This window comes from Eutrigla gurnardus (assembly GCF_963514095.1).
Source record: "Eutrigla gurnardus genome assembly, chromosome: 19".
Classification (NCBI taxonomy): Eukaryota; Metazoa; Chordata; class Actinopteri; order Perciformes; family Triglidae; genus Eutrigla; species Eutrigla gurnardus.
Window position 1 is genome coordinate 7167610 of NC_139930.1, and position 23759 is coordinate 7191368.

The window sequence follows — 23759 nt, forward strand, 5'->3', positions numbered from 1 at the left end:
AAGCAAAAGTATTCCCACAATGCTGGAGTCTGCAAATACCTTTTAGAAGAAATTCACTTGCCTGTGTACAAAACATTTCAAAGGATTTCCCACTCCTTTCGGGACTATCAAACCCTTTTGCTTTCTGTGTGTGTGTGAGTGTCAAGAAATGTGCCTTCTTTTTCATATCTTTGTGTTGTGTGGACGGCCAATGAAAGTATGCATTTCAGTTTCTGTAACTAATCAATAAAGTCGGTGAGTGCCTTCTGCAAGTCAGTGTGGAAAGGAATGAATGTCAGAAAAGATGTGCTATTGGGGCACTACGGACATTCAGTATTTCCTCAAGTCATAGCTTTGTCAAGAAAAGTCATCGGCTACAGGGAAGTTGTATTATATGAAAAAAGTATCTTGTAGCATTCACATCCTGACTTCAGAAATGAATCTACCACCATTCAGCTATTGTTCTTTATACAATACTGCTCATCAAAGACTGAATAGCAGTGGAGCAAACACACAATGAGAGCAAACACGTGCCTAAACAAGCGCAAATGTCTCATCACAATCTGCATAGCTTAGGCAAGATTATGTGCAATCAGTCTCATTTATCCGTCTGTCGTTACGCCTTGTGCGGTAAAACAAACTAAGCAGAGATTAATGTTTAAGAGAATATACAAACACCCATCTAAAAACAACAGATATGTTGTTATTTACAAAGACAGGCTAAAATCATTTATAAAAAGATACGTGGGTGCACAGCGTTTACCCAACTGTCTGTGTGAGGCTAAGGTAATCAAGTAGCAGGTTTTACATCTATCAAAGCAGAGTAAATAATTACCTCTGGTCGTCTCGCTGTGGACAGAGTTTTGTTTAGGAGGAGTGGCGGTGGTGTGGGTCATACCTCGCATTCTCGGGAGCCGGAGATGGTATAGGTGCAGGGCCCGGTTCCATTCACAAGCACATCCATGGCCTCAGAGTTGGTGGGCTTGTAGTCCACATAGTACTCCTGCAGTGGAGAGCTCAGGGTGCGCTCCGTCTCTCTAGCTTTCTTGCGGCGTTTGCGGGCTGCTGCCGAATGCTCCTGCAGCTGCTTGACACTGCTAGGATAGCGCTTCCAAGACACGTAGATCACCAACAGGATCATCGCAACGGATAGAAAAAGGGCAACGCTTCCGGCCACAATCTTATGGAAGGACACAGGCTCCAAGTCTTGCTCTGGGGGAAGTGCCACAGGTGGGGTAACAGCTGACAATGTGGGGCCCCTGATAGATCCCTCTCCTCTCTTTCCAGAACCAGTAGGAAAAGCCAGAATGGCTGGTTGGCGTTCAGTCTGCTCAGGGAATCTGGATGGGGTTGCTGGAATACTCACAGTGAGCGTTGTTGCTGGGTTTGATTGACAAACACCAAAAGCTTCGACAGCATCCATCACTTTCTCACCCTGGGCTTTCTTGGGGGAGGCGCAGATCATTGTGGTCTCTTTTGCCCCTCTGAAGTTTCTTAGCCAGGCCACCAGAGGACAGATAGCAGGGCCACAATCCCATACATTCCCAGCTAAGCTAATAGTAGTCAAAGAGATCCAGGCATCAACCACCTCCTGGGAGACATTGGTCAGCTTGTTGGAGTCCAGATTTAGGGTCTGCAGGTTGGGTAGGCATTGGTAAACGACAGCATCTACTTCCATCAGATCGTTTCCAGACAAATCCAGTTTCTGGATGGAGGCCCAGGTCCAGGTTAGGCCCTGGTTCATTGAGCGAATGCGATTCCACTGCAGGTAAAGTGCTCGCAGATTGTAGAGGCGAGGAAAGTGGGAGAAATTGATCTTTGAGAACTGGTTATGCTCCAGATGCAGTTCAGTGAGCTTGACTAGGCCTGAAAATGCATTCCGAGTGATACTGCGCAGGCGGTTGTAACCCAGATCCAGGAACTCCAAATTTCTGCAATCTTGGAATAGACGCACTGGGACGGTTTTTAGAGAATTTGAGCGTATGTGAAGGCTGAGAAGCTTTCGCAGGCCCTGGAACTGCCCAGGCTGCAAGGCTTGCAGTTTGTTGTATGACAGGTCCAGATTCCGCAAATTGGGGACGGGGTGGAATGTGGTGTTGTGGAGCGATGTAATCTTGTTGGAACTCAGGATCAACTCTTTGAGCCTGCGGACCCCCTGAAAGGCCATTCCATCAACAGAAGCAATGTAATTGTGGTCCAAGTAGAGCCAGATGAGGTGGTTGAGGCCTACAAACTGGCCAGCGCGAAGACTGGCGAGGCTGTTGTACCGTAAAGACAGGCCCTCACAGCCTCCTGAGAGGTTCTTGGGGACATCGCGAAAGGCGCTTGACTCACAGTAGACAATTTTTCCATCACAGCGACAGCTCTTGGGGCACGGGCGCTCACTCAAAGATGGATTTGCCGCTAGCCACACCTGCATCAGGAGTTGGACCACTAGCCAGCGACGCCGCAGAGCAGAGCCTATAGGGAGAAGAGGGGGAGGGGAAATGGTAAAGAAGAAAAAAGTTAAGCAGTTTAATTTATTATGAAAAAACAAAAACAAATCAAGCATTAATAATTTTCACTTAGTAAACAAACAGTGATTTCCTTGTGTTTAGTATGAGTGTGAATTGATCTATTGTCTGTTTCTCAAGATAATATGTGGATATATTGATATACACCCAGACCAGACTAAATGGTCCCAAAAACATGAGGCCATGCAACCTTTGCAGTTTAATGTACAACCAAATGCAGCATCATGCGTGCTTCTACATTTTAATGTTTTCCTTTTATCATTAAGTAATGATATAATATTTTAGATTAAATTCATTGTAATGATGTGCGCATCTGAAGGGGGAGGATAGATGTGATGGCTGCACTAAATAGTTCATTTTCACCTCAGAGATTTTGTTGACCTTTTTACCGTATGAGTATTTCACATAAATGAGCAATTATATAAATTATGCTTCATACACCATCATTTATTTGGTGTTGTTTAAAGTGTATTAGTTCATATTTGTAGTGTGTACATTCAGTTCACTTCTCTACAGTCAATTTAGTTTGTATTTGGATAACTTAGGCCTTAGGTTCTTTGTTTTTGAGTTTCTAGTGATGATGGTGGAGTTGCTGGATGCTGCTGTTGGAGGGAAACCATGTCAGGATGCAAAACAAAAGATGTACATCAGATTGTACCAAGTGGGGCGACATAATGGCGGAGATTGGGATTTGTTTAGAGATTTTAACCTATATTAGTATTGTTTAGGTTGATTGATAGGATAGTCGTTCTGATATTTCCCTTTTATTTGTAATTAAGTTGGTCTTTGTGTTACCCCTTTGTTTTGTCTGGTCATCCATCATGTATGTTACCCTTCATGTTCTGTTTGCTGGTTGAGATTTTTCCATCCCTTGGAAACACCCTATTTTCACTCAAATGTCACAGCAATGTCCAAGGCTGTCACCTACATTGTTAACACTTCCCCTTACACTGACCCATGTTCATCATGCCTACAACATCACTATTGATATATGTCCAGTCCTATTACATCTTACAATTGAGGAGTATGTGCTTTACAGAAAGACATTGAAACTGATGTCTTCCAGCCTACAGTGTCTGCAGCTATAGATCGAGCTTCACGGTGCAGCTTCTATGTAGGTTATAGCAGGAAGGAAGAGTTGCACAAATCACTGTTCGATTCAAGTCTGACAAAAGTTCAAGAAAACATCTTATGAATAATGTGACTCATCACCACCGAAGTGCATTGCTTATTTTTTTCCACACACATTTCTTGCAGGTTCATGACCTCATCAATATGATTTTATAAATAACTTAAAACTCTTGAGACTCACGTGTAAATTAGAATCGACTGCAAGCTTTTATTGATTTATTTTAAAGAGGCAACAGCTTTTATGTACTGATTAATACCACTCACTTTGATCAATTGACACGTCTCTGCGGTTATTAAGTGGGACAAATCAAAGTCATATTTTAATCACAAATAACATCGTGTGGACTCATTACACAAATGACAAGGTCTTAGCTGTTGGCGATTGATGTCATTTGTGTTGCGTGTTTACAGTGAACAAACACTGACAAGCACTGTTGAAGCAAAGCAACTTGCAGTTTGCTCAGTCATAACTTTATCTGTATTTGTATTCAGTCATCCCATAATCCATCATCGCACCAATGGCAGAAGCAGATAAGTCATGAAAGGCAGGGCATACAGAGCAAATTAACATTCAAGAGCTGCCCGTTCTGTATACAATCCCGGAGGTGCTTTCAATTCAAACTCCAGCCATTTCATGTATAACCAAACCAAAGCAGCACAGGTTCAGCATGAATCATCGATTCAGCTCTCTACAGGTTCAGATGAAAAATCGGTATGAACCCGGTCGAATTACACAACTCATCTCTGCCACAGAAAACAACTAGCTGGATGCCAAAGTGTGTCTGTGGGCTAATTGTGTGAGTGTGAGTGAAAAGTGAGGAACAGTGGTCAGTAGCTTTCTGTGATATCACTCCTTGTTCTGAGGTGAGACAGAGTTGTTTCCATTAAAATAGTTCCCCTTTGCAGAGCCACTAATGATGTGTCATTAAGATACATTGATTTCCCCTTGAGGTAGTGTGTGTGTGTGTGGGGGGGGGGGGGGGGATTCACTACTTGTGTGTTTCTCAAGGCAATACCATCAAGTGTGAACTTTATTACCATAATCACTGTGACGCAGGATTAATAAGTCATGATAAAAGTAGTCCATGCTTTAATTAGCTTACAAATGCACGTTGTGTTGGCAGGCGCCAACCTGAATGTGTTGTATGAGACGTGTTACTTTGGCGACGGGCTAAAACTGGCGCAGTTGAGGCAACAATCAAGATTTCAATTTTCAAGTGGTTTTCGGTAATCTTTGCAGGATTTGTCATAAATGATTCCCTGACACACAGTGGCTGAAAGGCATCATAGAGCATATGCTATCTAACATAGCCATTTCGCTCCATGCCAAGCATCTGCCGATCCCATATGGGTGTTGTATGTGTGTGTTTTGTGTGTTTAACTGAGAGAGACACTTCCTGCTTGTTTTCAGAGGCATCTTTCATCATTCCCTACAGATGGAAAGAACCAGGGAACTGTACAGATGTGTTGTGCTGGCTATTGATTACACCAGCAGATAGATCAATCGTGCTGCTTCATCTTGGATCCCGCAATTGTTATGCTTTTGCATTAATGTTGTCTGGGATCACAAGACGTGGGGTGTCTGAGTGTGCCAATTAGTTTGGTCTCTCAGGTTTCTAAATGTAACTAATTTGCCGATGACGACTGCATGCCTCGCAGGCAAAAAGGTAGAATGAGCAGAAGAATATCGATATAGAACAATGCCCATGTGTAATGTTCCATGTGCATTTAAAGCGATGTTAATCGACTGGGGAACAGAATGTGTGGGCTGTTAAACATGAATGCATACTTTCTAAAAAAAAATATGTGTTTGACTGGTGCGTCCCAGGAGGTTGTAGAAGCAGACCCCATATTGCTTTTATTTCCCATGTGCATAATAGGCCTGCTTCATTCGAAGTGACTCTGCCATCTCTTTCAGATTGAGCCTGTCTTGCAAGGCACCTCTCCCCGCCTTACTGACACTCTATGTGGTTTAATGAGCGCTCTCTTCGCTAATGCCATTGTAAGCCATCTCCTTCCCTACCACTTCTCTAATCTTATTCACAAAGGAGCACACGTCGCCCTCTGAGTTGTCACTCGCAGGGCTCGTGTCTCTATTACCTCTAACCTGAGCTAACTCTCGCAATTACTGTTCTTATGTTGTATCTATTTAAATGGAAAATTCCTCCTTCATTTCATTTTCCGTCCTATTGAAGATGCATGGTAGTTATACACGTCATTGAACCCTGCAGACATCAGGCTGTTGTTAGCATGTGAAGTCTACTCTTTATGCATGTAACTGAAACCAGTGCCTCAGCTCTTCCCCTTCCCTGGTTGATTTTCCATTTTCGCCCTTCGACTGTGCACGCTTTCAGAGGATGAACATTTGTCTTGCTTTCTTTTTTCGCCTCACCGTACAGACCTGTGACTCTCATCTTTTTTATTTGTCACCCTCTGCAGTTATGTGCCGGAATCTAATATGAATGGACAGGTCGAAGCTAAAGTTTGTCCAAAGGCATGCGCGTAATGCTTAGTTAAGTAGCCGACAGCCCCGCTGTCCTCAGCACTAGAAGATAGCTGTTTTTCTGCCTCTCAACCTTAACACACAGAGAGTGCAAGTGCACTTTACTGCTGACCTAAAATAAAACCAAATGTAGCTTAATAACTTGGCAAATGGACTCGCTAACCGGTGCTCTTTGAGTGCACACAAGTGGCCCATTGCTATCCGGCGGCTGTCATTGACAAAACTGCTACCAGCCTTAGCCTTGACTGCACATAAAGGCTGGACAGGAGCCGAACACATCGGGAAGGACGTCCCCAGACCAGCCTAAGCCATCCTATTAGTCTCCTATTATCTTTGAGATGATAGCATGGCCTGCCAAGTTAGGCCCATTCTACCAGTGCTCGGAAAACATTGTGTCCTGGTGTGCCCGTCTTGTATTCGTAGCACTGATTAGGTAGAATGTAGAAAAAAGCACTGCAGGGAGTATTCTCGTGAATACTGCACATGCACACACACCACCACACACACGACCAATCAGCCTTCACTCTACACTGTACTGGAGCGGAGTAAGTCCGTCGCACCATTAGAACTCTGCTCTGTGCTCACCACAATAGGCCTCGTTTCATTATGGTTACTGTGGCAACGCAACACATTGCCCCATCAGCCAAAGTTGTGAAATCTAGGTTTGTGCCAGACAGTATATTGGTAATTATCATTCCTATGCCAAAATGAAAGTGATTTTATCTGTTCTTACTATCACAACTAGTCAGCTGGGATTGGCTCCAGCCCAGGACTTTCATAACGAATATGATATATATATAAAATAATCTCAAGCCCACAGTGCATTAATCAGCACCAGTGATGAGTCAATTTGAAATCCTTAATTACAAACCAGTTTAGCATCTCTTGTCTATGGATCTGACACCCCGCATCTCCGTTCTCCATGTGCGTGCTCACCAAAACGTTATGAATATGTTTATGAATATGATTTGGATTGTGATAGTAAATATAATAATGTCAAATACAACACAGGTGCAGTTTAATGTATAAATATTGTATACACTTACAAAGTTCTAAAACACTGACAACCCCCAGATCAGACAGCATCTTATTAGGAACCTGTCAGTCCCAAGGTAGCCACGGCGTAAAGCGTACCCTGGTTAATGGTCTATTTGACTCTAAATGGACCATCATTTACTAAATGAACATCATGCTGTGTCGGAAAAGACTTCAATTGAGACCATAAACTTTTGTTTACAATATTTACTGAGGTAATAAATCAAATCAGAAGTAGGATACTTTTCTCAAAGACTTCTAATCAATTGTTTTGCAACCAGAGGAGTCGCCTCCTCCTGGTCATTAGAAATAAAACAAGTTTAAGTCACTTCTGTATTGGCTTCATTCGTCAGGATTGGAGGTTTCTGCCTGGTTAGAATTGTTTGTTTACAGAAAGATTAGGGGTTTGATTAGTTTAAAGCCTCATCATATGCTGAACCCAAACCAGGAGGCAGATGTTCCCCTGTTCATCATTATTTCTAAGAGAAACTTCCCTGAATGAAGGGCTCAATACAAATTAAGTTTGAAATGCATATGTCACTGTAAAGGTTGTGCTTTGTTTCTTCTACCATGTCAACCTAGATATGCAATCAAAGAACCGCATCCTGGTCAAGTTGCCCCCATGAATCCCGAGTGATGGTATCGTGTTACTGGGCAACACAGCCCTGAAAATGCAGACCGAACAAACACTAAAAGCATGACTCTGAAAGCAGAAAGACATTTGAATTTTAGATATTGAGAGTGAGAAGATTTTCTTCAAAGAGATGTTTTATTTTATATTAGAACACATACTAAGTGCTACTGGTGAACCTTACCGAGGTGTACTGTGTGTACTACTTGCAGCCCCTACAAACCTGGATGGTGCAGGTAATAAATGCTGCATCCCAGAGTGCTTCACAAGCCATTGATTCTTCTTTCAAATAAGCAAATGTTCTTTCAAACAACAAATGCTGTGATATTGCCCCAAGAGGGCCTGTTGAACCCCTACCTTAACCTGCTTCACCCTGACATTTCAAAAACAATACCTGTTGGATGCCGTCGGTCCAGCACAAGGTCATCTGTTGCCTGCAATACTGAGCTGCTGCGTACACGGACGAGCCAACACCACACTGATTTTAATATGAACAAAGGAGGTTTGCATCTATTTAATTTGGAATTACGCAGCCAGCGTGGGGGAATGTCATTTAGGTCTCCCAGTTCATCTTAAAGCTATGCGACTGCATCTCTGGCTGTGGCTTCCTTTACCATCCCCACCCGACTGTTCCCTTTCTACAAAGCAGATCTCTAATGATATGGTCCATGAAACATAAGTGCATTGCATGCTGCTAATAAAGAGCATCGCAGTAAGGATGACTGAGACCACAGCGACACATAATCATGGAATAATTGCGGGCAACAGCATGAAGCTGCACGCTCGACAAAAGTTGCAGTTTGGACTTAAATGTGTCCGGAGGCCCGTGTGTGCACATGAGTCAAAATCGTTGTTTTTTTGGGTTTTTTTTCTGACATGCTCTGATATTTAATTAATTAACCAGCCCATAAACTAGAGTTCTATGATTAACAATATATGGTTCGCTTTTCAGCCCACATAAATTACGGGCGGGCTCCTCCGGCCTGTACTGTATGGCTTTCCGTGCTGTTGTAGCTTGTATTGATGTGGTGCAGTAACCCACCGAGGGTCGATATATCATGCGGCCTCGCAATTAATGGCACAGCACAGCAAGCAGTGAACTTGGCCATCTGTAAACCAGTTAAGGATGGCTGAGGAGATTAGGATACCCCAGACAACGATAGCTGACCAAAAAAAAGAATGCAAAAGATGGAGAGCGAGCCGAGTTTTTACAAGGTTGCGAGGTTCATTTGTTGTCATTGTACAAGAGGAGATGCGCAACCTAATGCAGGGGAGAAGGCATGCCTTAATACCGAACAGCTAAACAGTTAAATACCAAGAGAGGGACAGAGTGTAACGGGAGGCACTGAGGGTGGCGGGCTATTAGTGTGCAACTGTGCACACGCTTAAGGGAGACAGAACGGGGCAACACTGGTAATTCTCATTAGAAACATAACTGTGAATAAAATGGGGAATGCACATGCACGCGCACAGGCAGAGAAATACCATCATGCATTAGTGAAACAGTGTGGTATTCACACACACACACACACAGCACAGAGAGAGAGAGAGGGAGGGAGATGTAGAGTATTGATACATGGACACAGATTTATGCTGGATTTGGAGAGTCCTTCTTGATAGCAGGTGCAGAATACGACGGCTTTCTTGAATGAGAATCAGTCTTCTAAGCAAAACCTGCACGAGCCCACAAGAGTTTTTTTCTTCTTTTTTTTGGGGGGGGGGGCGTCAGCACCGGGTTGAAACTGGACAGCGAGGTTCGTGCGTCCAAGTCCAATCAATGATTATGCAGGGCCACGCTTTATAAAGTTGACTGGCTTCCAACATTTACCGTGATTAGCATTTCGGTCCATGTCAATGAGCCAGCCAGTCTAACTAGTCAAGAAGAAAAGAGAGAGAAAAAAAGGATAGACCTCACTGAGGCGTAACGGGTTGATTTGCTCGTGGTTTTATTTGGAGCAAATCTTTACGCGCACATCGTTAAATAAGTGCAGGCGCTATAATAATCGGATACCGCCAAGAAACGGGGGGGGGGGGGGAGAGAAAAAAAAACACATTGCAGCTCTGCGAATAATAGGCTACAGCAGAGGCTTCAACCACATCCTCCAATCTCCCCGAACCACTTCACAAAAGACGCCAAAACCCTTATCAGACACTAGAACGACGCATTTTGAAACGACGACCATTTTTCTTGATGCAAACATCTGATTCAACCCGATCGGAAGATACGCTGCGTCCCGTGGTGTATTCTGAGAAAAGGAGGACAACAGGAGACTATATCTCTCTGCATATCTATTTGGATAACAACACGCGCTATCTCGAAGACGGTGACATAAACAGAACTTACCCATATCCGCGTATCTGTCAGCTCCAGCCTACAGGTTTTAATGGCTTCTAGTGCGCGACATCCGAGTCCGCATGACGCGCTCTCCACGGACAGGTACCGTCCTAATCCACTAGCCCGGTCTCTCCGCGCAGCCGCCGACTCCAAAGCGCACCTGCCCTTTACTCTCCCGGACCTGGATGTGCTATCCGGTTTAGTTCTGCATGTATAACGGCGCAGCTGAAGCGGGGCGAATGTCATTTAATTCCAACGCCGGATTAGAAGGGTAAAAAACAACCAAAAAAGAGAGAGATCCGGTTTCAAAACTCCCGATCCATGTCTTCGCGCTGGGAGAGTCGTTTCCTTTTTTCTTTTTTTTTTCTTTCAAGTTACAGCCAAAAAGAGTACCGCAGTAAAGACAGACAGTAGCGAAACCACATCCAAGTGATTCATGTCAGTCTCACATGGAGAATCCGGGAAAATCCTCTCCCGAAACTTCACAAATAGGGTGGAATTGTGAGGGGGGGGGGGGGGGGGAAGACAAGACGTCGTTTTCCAAAAAAGAGTCCAGCAGCCGTTAGATTCCTCTCCCAAGTGAAAGCCCAGTGTTTCTTTCCCCGAGGATGCTCAGTGTGATCCGCGCATGGCGCACAGAGGAAAGTAACGCACGGCTGTCCACGGGACTCCGCCAAAAGCTGCGAAACGAGACCCGCGGAGAAAATCAAACAGCCAAATATCCACCTTTTTGGTCCGAATCCTCCTTTCAGCCTCGCTCGGTTTGAAACGCAGCATGACGCCGTCGTTAATCACGTCCGCATGTCGACGCAACTTTGTCAGGCAGAATCGGAATGCCCTCTTCTGGCGAGACTGCGACCCGCGTGAACTTGTCAAAGGGGTGCGTCGTGAGTGAAAATGTGAGGGTGGCACGAATTTTAGGGGAAGGTTGATACAGGGGACGACATGGATCCTGTCATCAAGGGGGGGAAGGGGGGGGGGGGGGGGGGGCGATGGGGGCGATCCCCTTTGTTTTAACCGTTTAATTAGTCTCTTTCATGTGTCTTTATTCAATAAATGTTTCCACAATTCTCTATTTGTGATATGAATAAAGAATAAAGAATCAATTCATTGTTATATCCAGAATATGAAATTATATTCTGTTGAGACTCAGTTTTAGACTTATGGTTAGGCTTGGGTTAAAATTAGACAGTGTTTAGCTTGCAGGTCGGTTTGTGGTCGGAATCTAAGGAATGCAGTGTGTCGTGAAGGTCGTCACAAGTAGCCTGAATACAGACAAGCAGGAGCCTACGTGTGTGAGAGTGAGGTCCATGTAAAGGCTGCTGGAGCCACATAGCTGTGGACCAATAGAAGCTGCTGTAGGACGCTGTCCATGGTGCTGAAACGCTGCATCTACGTGACTGAACACACGCGGGGCTGATTGTTGGACCTGGCCAAGTCCTAAATTCTCGTTTCTAACAATAACTGGTTATCAGGGAGGGACTGGGACCAGCAGCCACAAACAGCATTCTTCCTAACACTCCGCATTGGAAATGCAATGGCACTTAATCGACAGCGGCCTCCCTCTGCGTCACCCCGGCTGCCTTTTGAAAGCGTGGGTGTATTTAAGGAAGGAATAGGCAGCTGAATATTTAATGTGAATTGCGTCTGCACTGGGTTACTAATCTTTGTTGCCCCTGTCTTTCAAACTTAAATACAGCTGACCTCATACTGGCATCCATATAAATAACTCGTAAGTACAAGGAATTTGGTTAAAGATTTTTTTTTTTTTTAAAGGATTTGTTCATGTTGGCAGAGGTGCTGCCTTTTTCACTTGGGCGTTTCCATTTTTCATATTTTCACTCGGCAACATTTCAAAGTGAAATTATTATGTCTGCCATTCAAAGCATATGAGCTCTCCGTATATTTAATATAATACTGTAGGCCTATAGTTGAAATTCCGATGGGGGGGTCAAACTGGGAACCTACTCCAAAATTAAAATCCACTTACCAAAAATGATGTTAATATTCTCAATGTCAATGAACTATTTTACTTTTTGATACGCCTTGCTTTCAATAAATCACATTTCCAAATGCAGAAATGGAGCAGTTTTTTTCATCACAGTACTTTTACTTCAGTAAAGGATGTGAAACCACTTCCACCACTAATATTCTCGAAGCCCATCGAACATTCAGGGTGATGTATGTCTTTCACCAGGGAAGGTCGGACTATTTAAATTAATGTGTCCTGCAGCTTTTTAAGGTAGTACAGAGGGTTTATACCCTGCAGCACCTCTTGCACTTATTCTCAGCTAATCACTTGGTGATGTGATTGCCACCAAATACCCCTCTTCACTTGATGGTATGGTATATTATATACGTGCATACTAATCAGCATTGCAGCGTTGGCAAGACATGTCGCATGAATGTCAATGACAGCTTTCAACTCAAATCATGTCTTTTTACAGTAATCCCTTCCTGATAAATTAGCATCCCCATTCATCTGCTCAGTGTTGGATTTTTTTTTTTTCTCAGTGCAACTCTCAAAATGGATCCAGACAATTCTCCCACACCATCTTGAAATTCAGCATCTTACAATGTGTGGCTCAGCCTCAGTATCTGCTCCCATGCAATTTGGCTGATGACTTTACTTCTGGATTCGGTTCAACAAGCAGGGGCCATTCTGCTGACGGCGCTGAAACAATTAATACCCTGTGAAGTTATGGAGATACAGACAGCGCCAGCCCACAGCGGTGATTTCTCTCCTGAAGAAATATAACTGTATAGTTTACCCTCACCTTTTTACTCCACCAATGAATTGCCTCTGCTTGTTGGTTTAAGTGTCTGTCAGGTAGGTAGTATACAACATTTGCAGAGAGGGGGAAAAAGGGAATAAATGCAGAGGTCTTGAACAGAACAATCTACTCTTTGCTCTCACGTAAACTATTTTTCCCCCTGTTTTGACATTAAACAACCAACAGTAGCTGGTCACTGTCATGAGTCATTTTATCCTCCTGGAGCAAGATTTAGTTTTAAAGGTGCAACGACGAATGTCCAGCCACCTGCTTTGACGAAGTAGGGGGCAGCATTTCACTTCTGCTACAGGGCCTATTTAAAACAAGCCAACTACCAAGAATGTGTAACCTTCAACCAAACTGCTGAAACTCTGAGAGCCGGTTCATATAACACCGATACCTCTGAGCCACAGCAACCCAGTGCTGGGTCTGATGACGCTCTACGTTGCCCTCTAGTGTGACGCTTGCATGTGTCGGGCCCAGTGTCTCAATATACGCTCATTACATGCATAGTGTCTTTTATTAAGGTGTAGGCCACCCAACCTCTTGACTGACTAATGACTCTAGCGATGGAAACGAGTCACGTGCCTACGACCACTAATTATTCATGTGACAATTGATTTACTTGACAAATTGTCAACATTTTCTTTCAGCTGCCTCCTGGATGAAAATCTCAATCAGAGACTCAGATTGAAGATCAGTGGTCCGATCCCCAGCTCCTCCAGTCCACATGTCCAAGTGTCCTTGGGCAAGATATCGAGCCCCAAATTTCCCCCGAAGGCTGTGCCATCCATGTGGAAATGTGTGCGTGAATGAGTGATAAATTAGATCCTGAGGTGGAAACCATCAATGTATGAATGTGTGTGTGTGAATGTTGACATGTAATGTGAAACAGTTTCAATGGTCAGAAAACTAGAAAAAACGCTAAAAATGCAGGTTCATTGTTGGTTGTTAGTAACTTGAATAATTACTGTCAATAGTCACGTGACTGTGTTGCTCAGTAGTCACGTGAGTCGTAACTAAGTGGGTTTTTTTGCCTCAACCCAAGTTCCAATGAGTCGGTAGTCAGTCAAGTTAACGTTAACCATGCTCTTTTCTGAACCTAAGTTCCTGTGGAGAAGATAATTTAGTTTGAAAAGAAACCATACATGTAATAAGTGTTTACACACTGTAACATGCAAAGGTCACATCTGACATCATCAGACCCAGCGCTGGGGTTTGCACCAGCTGAACTGGAGCTAACTGTTAGCTTACTGGGGGTACATCCCCCGGAGCTGCTGCATGCTCGGCTCCAGCACCATATATTGCCATAACTTTTAATATGACTGAAAAAACGTTGCTTTTCTACATTCTTTTGATTATATTGGTGAATTTCTTTTGAATGTTTCAATACGACAAAGTCATGGCCACATCCTGACTTTTTAAAAATCTGAACCTCTGCCTTGTTTGGAACAGTTTTTGTTGCCGGGCAACGTTCAATTGTTGAACAATCTTTCAGGTCTTAAATGTTGAGGCCTTCAGAGATTCAGAGAGCACTGCTCCTTGAGGTCTCTCAGAAACATATGTATAGCAAACAGTGACGGGAGATGAAGGTAATCTTCTTTGTGCCTGAAAGCAATTCATAAGCTAAGTAATGCTGTGCAAAAGCAAATAGAAATGTGTGCGTGGGATCATCTATCCTGCCTGCTGTCACCAACAAATCACTGTTCTGATCAATGAATAATTGCATATTAAAATAACAGAGCTATAAAAAGAAAACCGGAGATACAAGATAGATGGATGAACAGGCTGTGGACGGTCCAACGTCATATCTGTGTGGTTAAATGTTTGGCATTCACTGGTGCATGTGTTCTGTCTAAGTGATTCTGACAACAGAAGATATTTTAAGGCGTTCTCCAGGGTGAGAGACAGCTCCGCTCCGTCCTTCCCGTGTTCACATTAGACCGGGACTTGTTCTCTCTGGTGTTCTTTTCTTTTTCCATTTCCTCTGATCTTAAGCCTGGCAGAATCATCTTAACCCGCCTCAAGGCAATTTTCAACCTGACACTGAGTTTCTCAAGTTCACCCATGAATGTGAATCATCGAGCAAAATATCCAGGGACAGCTTATATGGCCAACACTATGCCATACGAAAATAAAACTTTTTACTTCCTCCCGTTTGCTTTTTTTTTCTTCGTTTAAAAGAAAAGGTGTTTTTAGTACAAAGAACGGTGCGAAAGCCAAGGTTGCCACAGCAGATGCGGTAGTTGTAAATCTCTGTTTTGCAGGTCGTTTCCATTAACCTTTACCTCAAGCTGGGTTCCAATCTGGAGGGCTGTGTTCCACACACTGCAGCTCCGGTTGGGGCTGAGGTGGTCGGGTTTAAACGTGCATGAAAGCAGACATATGTAAAGCGCTTTCAACGTGTTGAAACAGACAGGTTAAAACACACTATTTGTAGTGATTGCGAGGTGGAGTAAGATCACAATGTGGTGTGAAAAGATTGCACTGGTGGGTTTGTGTGGGACTAGAGGTCAAAGCATGTGCTGTGATTTAGAAATGTGTGTTTTGTCTACCATGAAGTAATTAATGGGTTTCCATGTATTTATGTACAAATGAATATATATAACCATACTTTGGAAACATTCTTAGGTTTTTTCCGTATTTAAAATTGTTTTATACCTGTGCTGAAACATATTATTTGGTAATTGCAGTGATTTGATTACTTTATTACTTTGTTGCTTCTTGAATTTTGGGTTCGGCTTGTTCATTGTTTTTTTGGGGGGAAATAAACAGAGGGTTGATCGAATAAACGGAGGGTTGATTGGTGGAAAGAATTAGCTTCACACAGGAGCTGGGGGTAAGAGGACCTATGTAGACGGACTTTATTTTGAAAGGACGGTACAGGGGTGAAAACGGTGTCATAGTTTGAAGCTTGTGAACAATGACAAAGCTGCATTTGACACATTGGGGTGAGAATATGTTGTGTATATCCTAAACATATTATTCTTCCTTTTATGATTTACTGATTTATTTGCTGTTTGCAAATTTACAAATGTACATTATACATTACTGGCATCTGGGGAATTGTGGTGGAATAGTAAGGAAAGTTTAGCATTTCTTTGCTAAACTTAATTTTAATTCCTCTGCTTATCTACTGCAACCCAACAAATCCCTTACTATGCAGTCTGCATAATATGTGCAAAAATATATATAAAGCACATTTGTTGATATTATGATTTTTAAGTCTTAATCAGTGGCAATTATCACACTGTCTGTGTTGTTCCGCTCCACTCCTGGTAAAGACAATTCAGTTAATTCCCTAAATTAATCTGTTTCTCTTCATGTACACATTCTCATTCATATTTTTGTAGCCATTTCATTTAATGAGGGCGATTATATGAAATATATAATTAATTGAAGTAATGCACCATACAAGCCTACACTTCCTGCCTTTCCTTCCCCTATCCCTGCATGACTTCTGGAAGTGTCGCCAATATGTGCATTCAAAACAGCCAACATTTGAACACAGTGGTCTGGTGCTTCAAGCATTTTTTTTTCTTGAATCACACATACATCATGTTAGTTCTGTACCCAATAATACTAAAATTAAAAAAAAAATGATTAGCCTTGTGAGTTTGTGACATGACCACACTGAAGATCTCATGTTTTGTATTTTGCTGATTAGACATTCTATCTTTGTAGTGTAACTCTTCCCTCAGTGTTTCACTGCAGATTTTGTTCCCTCAACTGCTTGATTCCATTCCCGCTTCATGGGTTTTGTCTTGGCAAAGATGTCAGAGATAAGAGGTGGGCATCTGTGTATGGCAGTGCCTTGCCATCTGTCAACTGCCCATGGGGTCTCTGTGGACATAAGCTCACATGGGTGGAACATGGTTGGGAAGAAAGTTTCCAGTGTAATTCAGGGGATACTTAACACTGATTCTTCAGGTTTATTGTGTATTTATTTGATGGGGTTGGATAAGAATTGATGATAAAATGAAGTTTTAAATCAGCCAAGTGAGTTTCCTTTTTCTTAGGGAAATGGAAATGGCTTCCATCGCTGATCTCATGTTGGCAAATAGAAAGGCTACCAGAAATAAATGGCCTGTCATTATTTATTTCAATGCCCCTATTTCTTCGATACAGAGGACCTTATAATGCCATGTGGGGTCAAAGGAAAAGACACAAGGGATGTCTGCAAATACTCCTGCGAGACGGAATCATTTACATAATGTAAGATGATAAGGATCTATAAACCCAGCAGATCAATGAGGTCCAATTACAGGCCACTGGAGTTTCTTATCTTCTTCAGTTTAACTTTGTGCTGCCTGTGGTCCTCCACTTTCATTAAATCCCCAATGTGATTAGACTGGCTGATTGGCACAAGTTGAAGATTATCACCGAACGCAATCGCTGTTTGCCTGCTTACTTTTGTGTTCAAAGACACAAGGGAAGCATCCTCAAGGACACATTTTAATGTGGTTTCTTGACAAATAGCATTTTGTGCCGTGTCTTCTAGCTATTATCATGTTGTGTCTCATTATTTTTCTATAATTCTGCCAATGTTAATGACTCTTGTAGCTGTGACCTTTGCTAAATGAACACATGCGTTACACATGAAAAACATGGTCATTGTTCTGTTCTTTTGTTTTCTTCCCATCTTGCAGTTTTAGGGGTTTTAGGGGCCTTTTGGGAGGGGCTGTGAGCTGTGGGGCTGCACCTTTTGGTAATGTGCATTCACCTGTGAGAGACTCAGAGCCATCCAAGGTTATAGCCAGGAGGCGCAGAGGGGTGAGCGGGAGCTATTTGCACACAAATGTATGCACACAAAACCACCACCTCCGCAGATTTCCTCCAAACTCAAAAATATGGACAGTTTTTCATCTTCATTTGTTCTTCTTGTGTACGAGTCATTTGTTTGTTTGATGTTCTGAGCTGAATGAACGGTAATTTGAAGTTGGGAGATGAAGGGGAAAAAAGCATTCTTTTGATCCTTTCCCCCTAATTTATTGTTGACTTGTGGATTACAGAGCAGCTCATTGTAGTGGCGAGGAGGACGGGGAAACGAGACGCCTGCACGCAGTGTTTATGGTGTCATGGTGACACATCGGAGGCGTGCAGATAAGCGGGGCTCTGAAGTGGACTTCCATGTGACTCAGCATGTTTGACCAATTAATCAGCATGTCACTTGCTCCCCGAAGCCTGGACACACCCACCTTGTGACACATTCCAACGGTTGTGGTAGCTCATCAGACCCTCAGACCCCCCCCCCCCCCCCCCCCCCCTTCATCCCGCTCACAGCCCCTCATTCCTCTATTTTTGGCATCAGACATTCTGGGCACGTAGGTCTCAGCACAATGTAAATTATTCAGCCTGGCTTGCCAGAGGCTGGGAGCGAATCATAAATCGCAGATGGTCTCAGGCTATTTCATATGGGTGACCGTGGTTAAACACCAATGCACAGAATCATTTTGAAACCCACACAAATATAAGGTTCCATTACTTGTAGCACGGCGCAAGAGTATTTTGCTTTTGAACTTACCTGATGTGGCCTTTTTTGATGTGCACCATGTGACATGTACGGCTCCTCCCAACTCCTGGCTCGGCGCCAAGGAAGTTCCTGCAGAGGTTAATTATCCGTCGATGGATGCAGAATATGGCATGTCAGGTTTTTGTAAATGGCTTTGATATTGTCTTTCCTTCGAACAAGATCTATCTATCTATCTATCTATCTATCTATCTATCTATCTATCTATCTATCTATCTATCTATCTATCTATCTATCTATCTATCTATCTATCTATCTATCGATCTATCTATCTATCTATCTATCTATCTGAGTAATGGAATGTGTGTATTTCTTTCCAGATTTCCAAATATCAGCCATAAGTTGGCATTTAGCTCAGGTATTGTACGGCAAAGGAGCGAGCTGAAAGAACTGAAAGGATGCCACTTCCTCTTTCCGTGCGGTTGTATTTGACATTTCATGACATTTTTCCTAAAGAATACATAAACTCCAACTTCAAAGTGTGCTCTTTGCTGCTATCTAATAATTGGCAACCTCTGCGTTGTGGGAGACGCAGTATAATGAGGCGCCATGAGATGTGTTACTTCGGGGTGAAACAAACTCCCTTTTTGTGTTTCCCAGACTTCCTGACTTATAACCTGTCAGGGTGATGATGTGGTGCGGCTCTTTTTCCCCGTGGCTTCGCCGGTTGACTTCTTTGACAGAGTGAGCAGTGCCATGAAAAATGGGCGAAGGAAGCAGGTCTGGTGTCGGGCACAGATGCCAGAGCGCGGAGGCGCTCAGTAGGGCGGCGTGAGGCAGTTTGCTGTTTAATTACACACTGTGGGAGTCACCTTCCTCAGACCTCGGAGTTCACACGCTCAGGCCAAGGGCCCAACATACACACACACGCATTGAAAACAGCATATTTAAGAGGACATTTTATTGACCTACAATCAAAAAAAGTGGAAACTACGTTATTCATTATCAATGCCTAAACCAAACCCTACCTTAAACGTGCAAAGAAAAGCAGCTCAGTGGAAAGCAGCTCAGGACATAACACTCACATATAATCATAGTTACAGTTTCAATGACAAATGGAGTTGCTTATTTACCCATTCAGCACACATGGAGCAATGCTATCATTCATTTGGAGCTGTGTGTATTTCCATCTGGTGCATAAGTTCAGTAATTGCCAGAGGAGTCCAAAGTACAGACATTCTAGTACAGAGACTTTTGTTCAAATATACTCTGGTAAAAGTTGAAGTAGTGATTCTACTGCTTTATTCAAGTAAAATGCAGGTGTTTGTGTGTGTGTGTGCATGATATATATAAAATAATATTTACAAAGACAACACAATTTGAATAATACCTCACTGGAACATATGTTTGGCATTTCTCTCTTTAACATGTTTTTATTATTTGAATTTGTGGTTGTCTTGTTTCTGTTTTTCGGACGTGTCCTGTGTAATAATAATAATAATAATAATAATAATAATAATAATAACTACAAAACATAACTGACTAGGACATATTGGAAAAACATGCAACCAACTGAGACATTAATTTTTTCTATACATTAGTCTAAAAAAGAACATAGCAGTGTATGGTTTTCATATCTGTGCCTAAAACACAACAACAGAAGGTAAATGTACATAATCCCAATGAAAAGAAAAGTTAGTTAGTTAGTTAGTTAGTTAGTTAGTTAGTTAGTTAGTTAGTTAGTTAGTTAGTTAGTTAGTTAGTTAGTTAGTCAAGTAAGTTGCCAGTTTTAGTCTTTGAAAAACATTTCTGAATAAATGAACTAAAAACAAACAAACAAAATCGGGACAATGTTTAAACACACATAATTCAGGTCACTTTTGGGGACGTTACAATGACATACATTTGTTTGTATGTCACACACACACACACACACATGCACAGGGACAGATGACAGAAAGGTTCATACACACAACAAAAGTCATTTTGAAATGCCCACCATCGTTTGTCTGCTCAGCACCAGTCAAATGTTTTCCTCCGTACTCAGTAGTCTGCCTCGTCCTTGGCCTCTCATGGTCAAACGTAGCTCATTTGTAATGGAGAGTGACCGTCCACTTTGTTCCCTTCTTTTTCTTTTCTTTTTTTTTTTTTTGTTTCCACACAGCATCCACACTAGCTCCATCCCCCATTCACCCTAATTTCCACTAATGATTAGTCAAGGATAAAGAAACGATGGGGCTTTTCACACGTCGCTAACAAGTCGAAGGCTCTCACCCCACAAAGATTAAAGGCAGGCTCTTTTGTGCACTGTGGAGCGAAGACCGATAAATCCTCATTGATGCTCTCGCAGGGTAATTATCACAGGACCCGGAGGCAAAGATCAAATCACTGTGTGGTATTGACAGCGTGGTTTGATACAAACAGGTATGGCGGACCAGACTACAGGAGGCACCACTATCAGTCCTTCATAGCGTTAAAATCCAACACCCCTCTTTTATCTAACTCTTCAGGGTTTAGGCATAACCAGTATAAATGGTAAATGGTCCTCATTTATATAGCACTTTTATCCAAAGCGCTTTACAATATTGACTGACATTCACTCATACACACATTCACACACCGACGGCGGAGTCAACCACGCAAGGTGGCAGCCAGCTCGTCAGGAGCAATTAGGGTGAGGTGTCTTGCTCAGGGACACCAGGCACTCAGCTAGGAGGAGCTGGGGATCAAACCGGCAATCTTGCGGTTACCAGCCAACCCACTCTACCTCCTGAGCTAATGCCCCCCATATGGTCAGTATGGTCAACTGACATATTTGAATTCTGAATATGGAAAAGCAGATTCAATGTACACACTAACTATAACAACAGGACTCACTGGTAACAATGTTGAAACATTGTGACACAGGGGGGAAAAATCTGAAATGTTCAAGTGCCCATGAAAATGAAACATGCCATGATAAAGTGAATATGACTCACTGAATTGTTTTCTCGTTTTTCACGTAGCAATCTCAGCTATTTTTCCTTTAATGCTGTAGAATATTTGTAAAAAAAAAAACATGGCTTAAAGGTTTTGATTGACAGCTTTCCACACAAATCCCAGCTTGACTGGGTTTGTCGCTGTGGAAGTGGAGAGAAAAACAAGATAATCTCTGAATGGCGTGAAGTATTGAGGGCTGGTAGAGGCAAGGAAAGATAAACAGCCAGAGAAAAAGAGGGATAGACAAAGAGAGAGAGAGAGAGAGAGTGAGAGAGAGATTCTTCCCTCCTCTCGTGTGTGTGTGTGTGTGTGTGTGTGTGCGTGCGTCGGCGCTGTGTGCGTGTTTTACGTGCCTTCCAGAAGGGGCCAGTGTTTGTGTGCACATGCTGATGACTTTGACAGCCGGGCTGTATCAGCAAAAACATGGCGTATAAATTGCGATGGTTTCAGATGCCTCATGCAGTATTGACTGCTAATATCGTGGCCGGGCCTCTGTGGAATAGCACAACAAACCAGACACACAGAAAATATGTATTATCTCAGGGAAAACACTGCCGTTCTAAAGGCGGACACGTGTGAACACAATATACATATATATATATACATTTTGATGTGCACAAACATGCTCACACTGCCATCAGGCATACAACTTTGCTCTGTATGTATACAGCTTTTGTGCGTCCTGATGTCTGCAACTATATATGAATACATGAATGAACAAATGAACGTCTCCACTAAATATTCAGCACTTCGGCACAAGGCTCCTCTGACTCTGCAAAACAAGAAAACTTCAGGGAATACTTCATAATAGGCATGTCTAGTAGATCCATTAAACCACTGCAGTGTTTTTAATGCACAACAGAGAAAAAAATCAATCACAATTACAAGAGCAACACAACAGCTGTTTAGGCAAAAGTGTGTACTGCGACTATGCTTAGTTTAAGTCATGACAGACTGGGGATCATGTGCAAGGAAGAATAGATTCTCAAAGGGAAATAAGTAGCAATAAAAGTGATGTTGTGTTAGCGTTGTGTTAGTCGGATGAGACCGTAAATACGTGTTTGTTTGAGAGATACCAAAAAGTCGTGACACATTTGTCAGACATGAACATGACTTTCACACATGACCTTGAATCATGCTGTATCTCTTACGAGTAGAATGGCCCTTAAATAATATGAGCTGTAAAACATGAAATTGACTTCCGTCTCACATTAAAGGAACACTTCACCCACAAAAGTGACCATTTGTATATCAATTACTCACCTTGAAAAGGCCAGACAAAGTGACGTATTTGGGGGCCGTGTTTAACAACAGCAGAACTATATAAAATAACATCTGTTTGGAAAACTCTCAAACTACTTGCGCGGTATAATCCAAGTGCCGTTTATTCAGTACTTCCCAAACTCATGCATCTTCGCCAAAATCTAAAATACCTCCCCATAAAAAGTCTCACGATTAAACATGCTGCTCATCCGTGCGAGTCCAGATGAGTCCGAAGTGTTTTAAGTCATAAGATTTTATTGGAGCTGCATATGTTTGGGAGGTAGCGAGCGTGAGACTTGGATTATACTACTTCAGTTGTGTTTAGAACCGAATGTTTTGGCGTAATCAAGACATTTCTCAGTTTTTTTTATTTTTTTATATTCACTGTGGAGGCATGCGAGAAAACAAAGTATTGTCAAGGTAACAACATTGTTAAAATTTGGCCAGGTACTCATCAGTTCAGCCTCATAAACAGTATGAACATAAAAACAACATGGACGAGCCCACGCGGCACAGTGCTGCTGTAATTCATCAATACAATGTTCTTGCCCTTTTTGTAAAACGCTTATTGAACTGCTCATCATAACTGTATTTATTTGTGAAAAAATAAAGATATATCATTTTAACATTGTTTGAATGATTAAATGTTCAGATGAAGGCCGTGATATCTGGAATTATTAAAATAATCATTTAACAGGAAAATATTTAGTCTTAAATTTTAGTAAAAACTAAGCAATTCCATGTCAGTCTGGAACATTATTATAAGGCAAAACCTTAGATAATGTACTTTATTGTGATTGCAGATAAAAGATAATGATAAAAATGGCAAAATGTGAAATTTTACACATTTTCTCTTTGCACTTTTGGCGATCTGCATCCGGCTCAACACTGTAGTTGTTTTCATCAGACAACATATTCATACTTTAGGTTTGTACCCGACATGAACAAAACATCTTTCTTTGCACATAACAAACAATTTGTTTCATGAATTTTACACACACACAAAAAAAATCATATAAAACAAACATATGCCCTCACTTAGCTCACTTGATATAATATCTTTATTTTTGGCAATTTGCGTGGACAACTCACAAGTCCGTTCCAGAGTCGAATAATCTCCCATTAATGTCTTACGTTCCCATCACA

At 42.3% G+C, this 23759-nt stretch overlaps 1 protein-coding gene across 2 annotated transcripts in view; it reads right to left on the reverse strand.

Annotated features, from left to right (window-relative positions):
- Nucleotides 1-10401, reverse strand: part of LOC311029753 (leucine-rich repeat transmembrane neuronal protein 4) — a 106955-nt gene extending 96554 nt beyond the window's left edge. The window contains exons 1-2 of one of the 2 annotated variants that reach the window (XR_014598911.1): nt 10137-10401; nt 815-2439 (exon numbers count right to left, since the gene is read on the reverse strand). Coding sequence is in view for 1 of the 2 variants with exons in the window: in XM_084035074.1 (XP_083891200.1) it covers nt 878-2439; nt 10137-10140 (1566 nt within the window). In the remaining variant the exon portion in view is untranslated. The remainder of the gene's footprint in view (nt 1-814; nt 2440-10136) is intronic. The other variant, XM_084035074.1, reaches the window with a different exon arrangement.
- Nucleotides 10402-23759: the final 13358 nt, after the last annotated feature.